This window comes from Pteropus medius, unplaced genomic scaffold (assembly GCF_902729225.1).
Source record: "Pteropus medius unplaced genomic scaffold, Ma_sr-lr_union100, whole genome shotgun sequence".
In the NCBI taxonomy this organism is placed as follows: Eukaryota; Metazoa; Chordata; class Mammalia; order Chiroptera; family Pteropodidae; genus Pteropus; species Pteropus medius.
In genome coordinates, this window is record NW_024349799.1 from 17,189,756 (window position 1) to 17,201,846 (window position 12,091).

The 12,091-nt window shown below is 35.7% G+C and overlaps 1 protein-coding gene across 6 annotated transcripts in view; it reads right to left on the reverse strand.

The window, feature by feature from the left end:
- Positions 1-12,091, reverse strand: part of ANKFY1 (ankyrin repeat and FYVE domain containing 1) — an 81,055-nt gene that overhangs the window by 19,308 nt on the left and 49,656 nt on the right. For all 6 annotated transcript variants that reach the window (XM_039886414.1, XM_039886410.1, XM_039886409.1 and 3 more), the window contains 3 exons: positions 6,676-6,880; positions 3,878-3,946; positions 3,458-3,657 (listed from right to left, as the gene is read on the reverse strand). In XM_039886414.1, coding sequence (XP_039742348.1) covers positions 3,458-3,657; positions 3,878-3,946; positions 6,676-6,880 — 474 coding nt within the window. The remainder of the gene's footprint in view (positions 1-3,457; positions 3,658-3,877; positions 3,947-6,675; positions 6,881-12,091) is intronic.

The following is a 12,091-nucleotide window of genomic DNA, read 5'->3' on the forward strand; positions in this document are numbered from 1 at the left end:
GTTGAGAGACTAGGATGAACCTAGGCAGAGGAAAGACTTGGTCTAGAAGCCAGGAGACATTCATTCCTTCTTCCTTGGGTTTACACTAGCCACTACCCAGGACCGAAAGCAAGCTATGCTTCCTTACTGGAGCTGCATTAGAACAGTTTCTCAGTAGCAAGTGCTACTGACTTTTTGGGGTAGATAATTCTTTGTTGTGAGGGGTCTATCTTTATGCTGCACAATATTTAGCAGTATCTTTGGCTTCTGCCCACTAGATGACAGTGGTGCCCCCAACTTGTGACAATCAAAAATGTCTACAGATGGTGTCAAATGTCCCTGGGAGGAAGGGAGTCATCCATATTTGAGAAACTCTTAGATGACCATTTTGAAGACATTGTAAGTTAAAGTTCTACCAGAAAATGCCCCTGAAACAATTCAGGTTTACTCCTAGGGCCTTAAATTTGTTTGTTTGTGGCTTAGAAATGTTTTGTTTAGCACTATCACTCTTTTCTAAGTGAAACAAAATTTTTTTTCTTCTTTTCCTCTTAAAATGGTTAAGCCCAGAGCAGTGTTTCCCTATTAAAATCCATTTCCTGTTTGAATAAACACAAAATCTAATGTTCTACATCTATGCTATTTGAAAACACAAACAAAATTAAATACCAGGACTAAAAACAAGGTAAAGAGATAGGACAAAGCACTGCTTTGTTTTCATTCTAGTTTTTCCTTTTTCCTCAGAGAAAGTCGTTGCACCCCTAGTTGAGAGTCATTCTAATTTAGACTCCTAAAGTCTCATTGTCATTTCTGTAGTCACTGTGGTATACACAAAATGTACATCACGCACAGGTTTCCCCGTTATCTGGAAGTACAGGTTTCCTAAGAAACCTTTTGTAAGCTGAAATGGCATAAAGTGTAAAGCAATTCCCATTAATTATATGGAAAAACTTTTAAGCATTCCCAGACCCCAAAAATAACTTACCAAATCATACCAAATAACACATAAAACCTAAAATAAAACACTAACATAGTAAAAGCAGTGTCACAGATGCTGAATGCTGTTTTTGCTTTTTGCCTTTTTTTGTAAAAGTGAAAATCTTCTGGATTTCTTTCGTTAGCAAAAGAGGTAGGTCTTTCGTAAAAGTGAAGTGGTATAAGACAAACTTGAAAAGTGGGGGATATCTGTACCTCCCTATGGAACAAAGATAACCTGCAACTGCTAAAACATCATTGAGATGTTGAAAATGTTAAAAAACACTGAGTACATGTCTTTAAAAAAAATGGAACAAGGAAAAAAATAATCATGAACTTGTATTAAAATTCTAAGTATATAAAGTAAAACTGACTGAATTACCAAGAAAAATGGACAAATCTATAATCACAGAGAAAAATTTTAATATACTTCCCAGAGAACTGACAGATTAAGCAGTCTGAAGTTAATAAATTAATGAGTAAGATTTGAACAGCATAATGAACAAGCTTGACTTAATGAACATAAACAGAGAATGCCACATCCTACAATTAAAGAATGCACATTCTTTTCAAGTACATGTCAAACTTTTATAAAAATTGGATATGAGTCTAATATTCAATCTAAATATCAAAGAACCAATCTCTTACATGCCACGCTCTTACATAATGTAGATAAAATTAGAAATCACTAAAATTATGGCAATAACAAACGCTTGTAAATTAAAAGCAATTTAGTAACAATCTCATTTTCAGTGGGTCTTAGGTCTAAACATAGTATTTTCTATACTCCCTGTCCTATATACCATTGCTTTTAGTTTTTATGTCACCCAGAGGGATGATTTCATTTGATCCTTATTTAAATGTTAATTATTAAACCTATTTTAGGGGAAGAGCTGTTTAATAGCCACCCTTTTTTTTTTTGGCCAATTCCCCTTGTCAGTGGCACGTTCCCATTCTTTATGTATTGCTGGTACTCAATACTGAATCATATGGAATCGATCCCTCTCTTTAAAACATCCTCATGTTTTATTTAGTTGATCAAGGAGATATTCACTTTAAAACAGTGGTTCACAGTGTGGTTTATAGATTCTTGGGAGTTTCCATGAGGGCAAGCTATTTTCATAATAATAATACTTGATATTTTTGCTTTTCTCCAGTGTGCACTGATGGTACAAAATCAATGGTGGATGAAACTGGGGAGCCTTAACACAAATCAAGGTAGGGGCCTCAAAATGTACTAGTAGTCACTGTAATCCACGTATCCAGTCAAAAAAAGCCAGTTTCACTTAAGGTAGTCTTTGATAAAGCAGTAAAAATTACTAGCTTTATTAAATCTCAACATTGAGTACATGTCTTTAACATTCTGTGTGACAAAAGAAGTACACATAAAGCCATGCTTGCTGTAACAAAGTACAAGAATTGTCTCGAGGAAAAGCACTTGTGTAACTATTAAACTACAAACGAAGTAGCAGCTTTTTGCATGGAAAATCATTTTTACCTGAAAGAACTGATTAACAAACTATGGTATTCAAATGTAAGTACTCGGCAGACATTTTCTTGAAAATGAACAAAGTGAACCTGTCTGTGTAAGAAAAACAATTTGTATCAAATGATAAAATTTGATCTTGCAAGTGAAAATCAGAATTTGCAACTATTAAGTTTGACAACTTATCAATACTGACTTTTCTGATGAGATCGGAGGTGATAATAAATGTGATTCTAAAATAACATGAACATTTTAAAGATTTACATAACTCATTGAACCAATATTTTCCAAATGACTAAGGCATGATGTTACAAAATCCTGCATGGAGAAAAGATCCATTCAAAGCACAAGCAGACCATGGATTTTAATATAACAAAATACAAAAAGTTCACTGATATGGTTTCAGATTCCACATTGCAACTAACCTTAAAGAAATTATCACCTGATGAATTCTGCTTGCTGTAGTATCAAAGAAATAGGTCTACAATTTTCTGGAAAGGCTCTTAAAATATGCCTACATTTTCCAGCTACATAACTATGTGAGGGTATGTTTCACTCATATACTTTAACCAAAACATATCTCAAAAGTTGATGCAGATATAAGAAACCAGTAATTCTTCCAAAGAAATTCTGTTGTGAAAGTTATTCTTCAAAAAAAAAAAATTTATGTTAACATATAATGGTTTGTTATTATTAATAATACATATTTTCAAAATTTGTTTTAATTTCTAATACAGCAAATATCGGAAATATAGCCCACCAAAACAAAAGCTCTTTGGAATATAATTTTTAATTGAGTAAAAAGAGTTCTAAGTCCAGAAAGTCTGAAACTCACCCCATTGTATTGCAGCTTAAAGGACATAACTCAGAGTCTGGCTATATTTTTTGAAGCATAAGATTAAAAAAAGAACTCAGATTTATAATAGTATGTCACCCAGTTTCTAAATTGTAGGTAAAACACTGACACTATTTCATGGAGCCTCCAGACTTAGCATCAGCTCTTCATGATCTATGCTTTACCTGTTATCGTATCAGGTGCATTGGTGTTGCTGCCACGCTGAATGAGTCTGGCTGCAAAGCTGTTTTCATCAAATGAAGTCCCATTTACCACAGGAAGGTCTTCGAAAGGGTTTACAGACTGGTCTGATGACACAGTGATGTATTGCACTGCAAGCCACAGAGCTGTGCTGCCTTCATGGTCTTTCAGTTCTAAATCTAATCTAAAATAAGAAAGCAATGTGAACAGCAAACATCTCCTTCAGACACTCTATATTGCCAAAAGCCTCAACCTTTCTCTTTGCGCTTCTTGAATGATCATTTTTTAATTTTACATTTACTTATTAAAATTTATAACACTAAAAGAAATTTAAAAGAATTATTTTTCACTCACAATCCCACCCTCACAACTGCTTTTTCATTTCTCCATGTCTCCCTACGTACTGTTTACACTGCAGCAACTGATTGAACACGTATTCATTCCTGGCCATGATGGATAAGTGTAAAGGAGTCCTGCAGGATGAAAAAGAGATGTCAGTCAGGACAGGCCCAATTACTCAGCAAGAGGTGACTAAACTCCTGTGTAGAATCACCATCCACAACAAATCCTACATTTCTACAAAAGTGTCTTTTTATACCCTGGCAAATAGTTCTTTAAAACCATGACCAAGTATCAATGAATGAAAATGTGTTTGCTTCTATGTTACCACTTATTCAGTGGCCAAAAGGACAAGAATCAATAAAAGGAACAGATAAAAAATACTTCCTATTAAATACTGACACTTACTGTGTATATACTCATGTTTTTAAAACAGCAGTTTCTACCATAGGTATGCATATTTTTCCCTACCTATCCTCCACAATTCTCAAAATAAATATTTTCCTTCCCATAATTTTCTGTTATTCTCTAACATGTTCAGAGTGGCAACGGGTAGGAACTGGCATTTAACCACTCTTCATTGCTTTTATTTATCTCTCAAGTGTCTTGAAAGTGACAGCCACTGGAGAGCACCAGGCTAGCATGTATCTGAGAGGCACAGACTGCCAGAGTTTACTGCAGTTGGGAAGGGAGTGGTGGTGGTGGTGGGGAGAATGAAAGAATCAACATAAGAAAAAAAAAGGATGCAATATTTTGGGTGATAAAGTAATTACCACATGATATTGAGAGTTCATGAAGATCCATCGTTTTTAAGTATGAGTGCCAACATGGCTGAGATGTCATCAAACTGGACAACAGAGGTCGCTCTGCCTAGAAGATTCCCTGAAACTCCGCCTCCCCCAACTCACAGCCCTACCCAAGCCACATTCAGTTGTGTCCTGGACAAGTCCTGTGCTACCTGTTGAGCATCTCCAAGACCCACACTGATGGTAGCTGACCTCGGTTTCTGGTGTGGCTTCTTGCTGAATCTTAACATGTGGCTCCAGAGGGGCAAAAACTGGGGCTAAACTTGGCCTGCAGCTGAACCCCTCTCAGGACTGTGCCACTGGACACCTGCTTCACAAAGCCATGTCAATAAGACTGGGAGACTTAGGAGCTTTGCTTAGTATATAAAAACAGACACAGAAAAGCTGCCAAAATGAGAAAACAAAGAAGCAGAAACCGTATGAAAGAACAAAACAGAGATCCAGGAAAAATGGAATCAAGCAATCTAACAGATGCAGAGTTCAAAACACTGGTTAAAAAGATGCTCAGTGTGAACTTAGGAGAAGTGTAGATGAACTTAGTGAGAACTTTAACAAAGAGATAAAAAACATAAAAATGTAAATAGAAATTATAAAAGGGAACGAGTCAGAAATGAAAAATATGTTATCTGAGATAAAGAGTATATTAGAGGGAATCAACAGAGTGGATGAAGAGAATCGAACCACTGATGTAGAGGATGGGGAAGCCAAGGACACTTGATCAGAATGGTAAGAAAAAAGAAGCCAAGATTATAATAATTTAAGGAGCCTATGGGACAAAATTAAATGTAAAAACATCTATGTCATAGGGGTACCTTAAGGAGAACAGGGAGAACAAGAAGTTGAAAATCTATCTGAAGAAATGATGGAAAACTTCCCTAACCTGGTGAAGAAAATAGCCATACACTCCAGGAAGCTCAGAGAGTCCTAAGAAAGAGGAACCCAAAGAGGACCACACCAAGACGCATCATAATTAAAATCCCAAAGGTTAAAGACAAAGAGAGAATCTTAAAAGCAGCAAGAGAAAAGAGGTTAGATACCTACATGGCAGCTGATTTCTCAAAAGAAACTTTGCAGGACAGAGGGCTTGGCACAAAATATTCAAAGTGATGAAAATCTAGGATCTACAACCAACAATACTTTATCCAGCAAAGCTATCATTTAGAGTCAAAGGACAGATAATATGCTTCCCAGAGAAAAATAAGCTAAAGGAATTTATCAACACCAAGCCACTATTACAGGAAATGTTGGAGGGATTTCTTTTAGAAAAAAAACATGTATCAAAAACAGGAATAAAGAATGGTAACAACTACATTCCAATCAACCAGTACCTCAAATGGAAAAGAATTAAGTGCTCCAACCAAAAGACAGAGTGACTGAATGAATAAGAAAACAGATCCTTACATATGCTGCCTACAAGAGACTCACTTCAGATTAAAAGACACACACAGACTAAAAGGAAGGGGACAGAAAAAGATATTGCCCTGATGGACCTAAAGGATATCGCACTAAATGAAGTAAGTCAGATAGAGAGACAAATGCCATTTGATTTCACGTACACGTGAAATCCAAAGAACAAAATAAACAATAGCAACAACAACAGCAGAAACAAACTCATAGATACAGAGAATATTTTAAGGCTACTAGATAGAAGGGAAATTGGGGGGATGATGAAAAAGTGCAAAGAGATTAAATACAAATGGATAGTTACAAAATAGTCATGGAGATATAAAGTGTAGCATAAGGAAAATAGTCAATAATGTTGTAGTCAATAAATATGTAAAGGGAAAGAAGTACTAAATTCAGTGGGGTGATCACTTTGTGAGTTATACAGATCTCTAATCACTATGCTGTACAACTGAAACTAATATTGTATGCCAACTATAATTGAAAAAAAAAACCTCACTGAATTGTACAATGTAAATATGAGCAACTAATTGTCTATTATGTTTCAATAAAGCTGGAAAAAAATATTAAGTCCCTGTCTGCCAGTTATGTGCCACTGTAAAATAACATTCTGGGAATGGTATTAAGAGCAGTCTACTTGCTCCCCAACTTACCTGCCCTTGCTGTCCTGCATGTTGGGGTTCGCACCAGCCTGCAGGAGGGCCTCTGCAATCTGTGCCATTGCAGACATCATATCTGCTGAATGTTTCTTTGGACTGTACAATGCTACCAGGTGCAACGGTGTCTCCTGGGCACCTAATGTAGCAGCACTGACACGGGCCCCATTCTTAATGAGGAAAGTGGAAGCGAAGAGATCGCCTTGAAATCAAATAACAGAAGAAATCGTCAAATATGACAATACCCAAATATTCTGGCCAATATTTCCTCAAAAAGTCATCAAGTTAGTAACTGCAGAGAAAGAAGAGGGAAAACTGGTTGTGTCTAAAGCGGAACCTCTTGGGACACCTTTAAGTGGAAACTCATCATTGAGATCACAGAGTTACATACTCAAATTCAAAAGGCTTCATTCAATTTCTGATTACCTGTTATCTGTTCCGCCCCCACACCTCAGCATTGCTTCACTATTTAAATATACCAGGCTTCTATCCTTCAAAGGCCTCTTCTGGACATCAACTCTCAAAAAAGGTTCCAAAGTTTCCCCCCAACACGATTTGCTTCCCTCATTTCCTCATCACAGTCTGTACCTACGCAACACGTACCTGCAACCTGCTGCACTTGCATACAGGTTCCTATTCAGAGTAAGACCATGTCTGATTCATTTATTATTATTACAAAGAGTCTTTCTATTTTCTCAATCTCATTTCACGCAAACAATAGTCTTAGTAAGAAGTTTACAATGGAATATTTGAACAAAGAATCTGTACACATTACTAGTTTCAAAAAAATTCACAGTGAATTAACTGGTTGTAAAAAACAAAATCTCATTCTAAGTCCCTTTCATTGCCTTAACTCTTGGAGCATTACAGGTAGAAGAGTCTAACTAGGACTATTTACAAATACCAAATCGAGACTGAATAACTTACATAGAAGTCCAATAATTTCAATAGCTCAAACTACCATGTTTGACCATTTAGTGCTCTGTATGAAGGAAAAAAACTACCTTGACATCTTGACAAAAGGCCAAGAATTAAGTTTACATAAAGATATTAAAGGCATACAATTCTGAAAATACTTTGCCACATACCTACAAAGAAAAGCTGACTCCAGATTGATTCTGTGAATATATGATTAAATTTAGAAGCAAGCAATTTGACAAGTGGCAATTTAATGTTAAAAATACCTGTGGAAAACCAGTTTAAGTAAACTTGTCAACTTAACTTAAAGGATGCTAGTGATTAAGCAATTAAGTTTGCTGTAAGATTACTTCAAGTTCAACCTTCCCTGGATTTAGTTCCATTTATAATTTAAAACATGCAAAACCAATCACTATACATAAAATTAACACTTCTTTAGAAAATAAGGCAAGAATAACAATGCATCATAAGATAACAAACTATTAACAGAGTAATCATCCAGTTATAAAAGCATAATGTATATTTTGAGACATTCCACCTAGCTGGATAAAAGCAATCCTTTCTTTCAGCGAGCAGTCTCCAGGTAGCGTCGACTAAGCTCATAGCTAAGAAGTCTTTCAAATCAAACTCATCCTCCCCTTGACAGTCCACATGTCTAACTTCAGTGAGTATGTCAGAGTACATATCTAAGTCATCCCAAGAGCTTATCTGGAATCCAGAAGTACTTTCTAGACTGCATCTACATTTCACCAAGGTTTCTTGTAAGGGATGAATTTCTTGCAAATTACATCCTTCTTTAGCTAGAAGATCCAAAGAATGAGAACCACCTCCCAGGTTAATTTACTTGTCCTATGATTGTGACTGTACTTCTTAAAGTTGTTAGATGTCTTAGGACGAAAGTCTAGTTGTTAAAGATGCCTTGGAACTTCTTTACTACACTGATCATAAGCAGTGGTGTTTTTTCCATAGTTAGATCTGTTTTTTTTCATTACATCAGGACCCTTCTATCTATTTCTAATTCCGTTCATATTGTAGATGCACACTTCTTTGAACCACAACTTCCAGATGATGATTTTCTCTTGAAGTCACTTATGTGAAGTTTTCGTTTATATAATATTTCATCTTCAACTATACTTATGCAGTCTGAACATCTAGAATGGGGCTTAGAATTTCAGGAGTGGCAAAGCTCTCAAGTCTGTTATTTATATTTCTATGTTCATTTTCATATGAATATATGGATTTCATTTGATCTTCAGTGGACATGGAATTTCAAAATCATCTGGTTTTCAACACTTCCCAGGTACTCTGTGCTTTCTTCCAAGGGATCATCTTGCTGAAGAATGTAAGCTCTGGCACTAAGGTGGCTAGGCTACCACAGACCTCTCAGATGCTGATCAGTCCATGTCTGATTTACTTTTGCACCCAGTGTCTTATACAAAACAGGTACCAGGGAAATGTTTAGGAAGAAAATGGATTGACTGGTTGAAGCTATTAGGTTGCACTTTAACAGACAGGCTCTAATTCCAATCAATTTTAACTTTAAGTAACTTAAGACTTCTCTAACCAATACATTCTAAAATATTTGCATTCTCCATACCCAATTTTTTCTTAGGGGGTGGAGGAAAGCGCAGCCTTTACCGACATCATATGCAAAGGATCAAAGTGTAGATTTCTTTACAAAAAGATTTCAGGAGAGCTCTGAAAGCAACAGGTAACATGCATACCACAGGTCTAGGGTGGATCAGGCCTTTGCCATCTATATATACACACATACAGTGGAGTTCTCAGTAGAACCCTAATGTGCAGTATGTACCCCACAGAGATTTGGTCTAGGAGAGAATATGTAAAAACAATATATTAGCAACAGAATAAAATATCCTAGAGAAAGCCACTTACATTATAGAAATGGGAAGAAAATTAAGTTATTAGACAAGCCTTAAAATGAAAAGTCCAACATATATAAGATACTGGAGAAGAAGTGGAATATGGTTTCATTACCTATAAGCTTGGCATATATTCCAAACTAAAGAGATAAAAAGATAGTAAAGCTAAAACAATACAGATTAGTGAAAAAACTTATAATACACTACATATACAGAAGATAAACTGGGCAATACTGCACACAGAAATAAGGGTACAGGAAGACCTATTAATGGTTGGATTCAGGTGGAAGGTATAATAAAAAAAATGTTTATATCTTAAATCCTCTTAAAAGAATTATAGCTTTTAGATTAGATCTAGCTTATTAATAAGAGCCGAAGATTTTTCTTAAATATATATATGAACATACATATATGCATTGCACCCAAAAAGTTATTTAGGAATTACTGTAAATTGAAAATTGATGATGTTTTATATTAAAAGAAAGTCAGCTCATGGGTACACAACCTAGATTAAAAAAGACAACTAACATCAGAAACAAAACAGAACAAAGGGAGGAAACAGAAAAGGTCAGAAGCATCATTTATAAAGTTTCTGTCAAAAAGGAAACTTCTAATACATTTTAGAAAGATTTCTATCAAAAACAGTTAAAATAGAAACTGTTTTACGGTTCTTAAAAGTTTCAGTTACTTCATCACCTCATTCGCCAATACTGTCATGTATGTGAGGTATTATTATAATGATTTATCCACATAAAAATATTTCTAATAACATGTTAAAAATTTTAAAATCCACATACAATTTTTTTAATGCAGCTTCCTGACAGAAGTTTTATTGAGGAAACAGCCAGTAACTTTCATTATTTAATACAAACTATATCTCATGCTGCTCCAGTTGGTGGAATCATCTGCATATCTACTACTGATAATTAGAAAGGAGCATCCTATTTAAGAGACCCACAGATTGATGTTGATTATTAAGGAAAATCAGCACAAGAAGAACTAGATTTTTTTAATTCAAGGATTCATCTTCTGGCCCAGATCCACTTAATCAGAAGAGATGGCATCCCTCTTGCCATATGTATATCACCTGGCTGCCTATTTCATTCCTCATACAAACTGATTGGTATACTTGGTTATTAGAATGATCACTATTTTGTTTATAAATTCTACTAACACATGTCCAGATCAGACTTAAATCTCATATATGAAAAGATCTTCACTCAAATTACAATAAAATTAAACTAAGGTTAACAATTAAATTTAAGTATGTTACTCATTTAATTATTTGGCAAAGTCAACAGACGGATAGCTCAAGTTAAAGAAAGAAAAGTGAAAAAAAGTCCTATAGGAGTTGTGGCTCTCCAATGCAGGGGCTAGGTAAGAGCAGCGGGTTGACCCTACCCCACTGTAGTCACTGTGCAAGGTGTGCTGCTAACACTGCCTCTCATTCTCCCAAAAACCAGTAAAGAGAAATGATTCCCACTTTACGGATGAGGAAAAGAGCACTCAAGTGGTTAAGTGACTTGTGCAAGGCCACAGAGTAAGTGGATGAGCCAAGATTCAAACCATGGTACATTCGCGCTCCAACACCAGTGCTTTGTCCACCACACCATGCCACACTCTCCAAAACTAGCAACAACCAAGTTTATCATACCAACACTGTAACTTGCAGGCTTGAATGCAACTGATAAATTCAGAGTAGGAGATTAAATCATCTGAAAATAAGCATAAAAAATGCACCACCAATTCTTGGCAATTCTTGTAACTAAGCATCACCAAAATATTTAATAACTCATCAAAGATGTTTTTCCATCACACATAAGACTTTAACTCCCTAAGAGGAAAGAAAACATAATTCTGGATTGCTTTTTTAGTAACAAGTCTATTTACTTCCAAAATAAACATCTCAGACACTAAATGGTATGGGAAAGAATAATTCCCTATGTGGTGGAAACTTTCCCCACTGAACACACACCCAGCACTAAGCAAGCACCCCGATGTTTTTGCACAATGGTTCTTGGGAAAAATGCATCTGTTCTTAACACTGACGTACTCTAAGGATATCCTTCCCAGTGATGAACAAAATTTTCCTCTCCATCAGCCAGCAAGCTTAACACTCTAACACATGGCTTAGAGGGATATTTATATTATTAAAACTTTTGCCCAAAAAGGGCAAAGCCACAGCTGCAACAGAATCATATCTGAAGTAACTACATTGCACCAACTAGGAGCAAACTTGTGAATGGCAAAGTGTAGCAGAGACAATAATGGTGTAATAATGCATAATTGGACGGGGAAATATACATGATTAAGGTGTGCGGAAACCAGTGTACTGTCTTTGACGTCCACATGTAAACAAAAAGTGGCCATGGCTAACTACTTTAATCAAGTCATCTCTCTCTCTCTCTACAAAGTTAAGTCTTTGGCATTTTTGAAAGCTTTCAGTCCATAATGAACTCTACCTCTATATAGCTTCCCACTCTGTCAAAAAATGACTACTGTAAAGTAGAGTCAGCAAGGATCTATTTGGGACTTAAGAGTTAATAAGGCCATGGGAAAAACAAAACAAAATAAAACAAAAGATGTACTTTTTTCTCCTCAAAATTTATTAA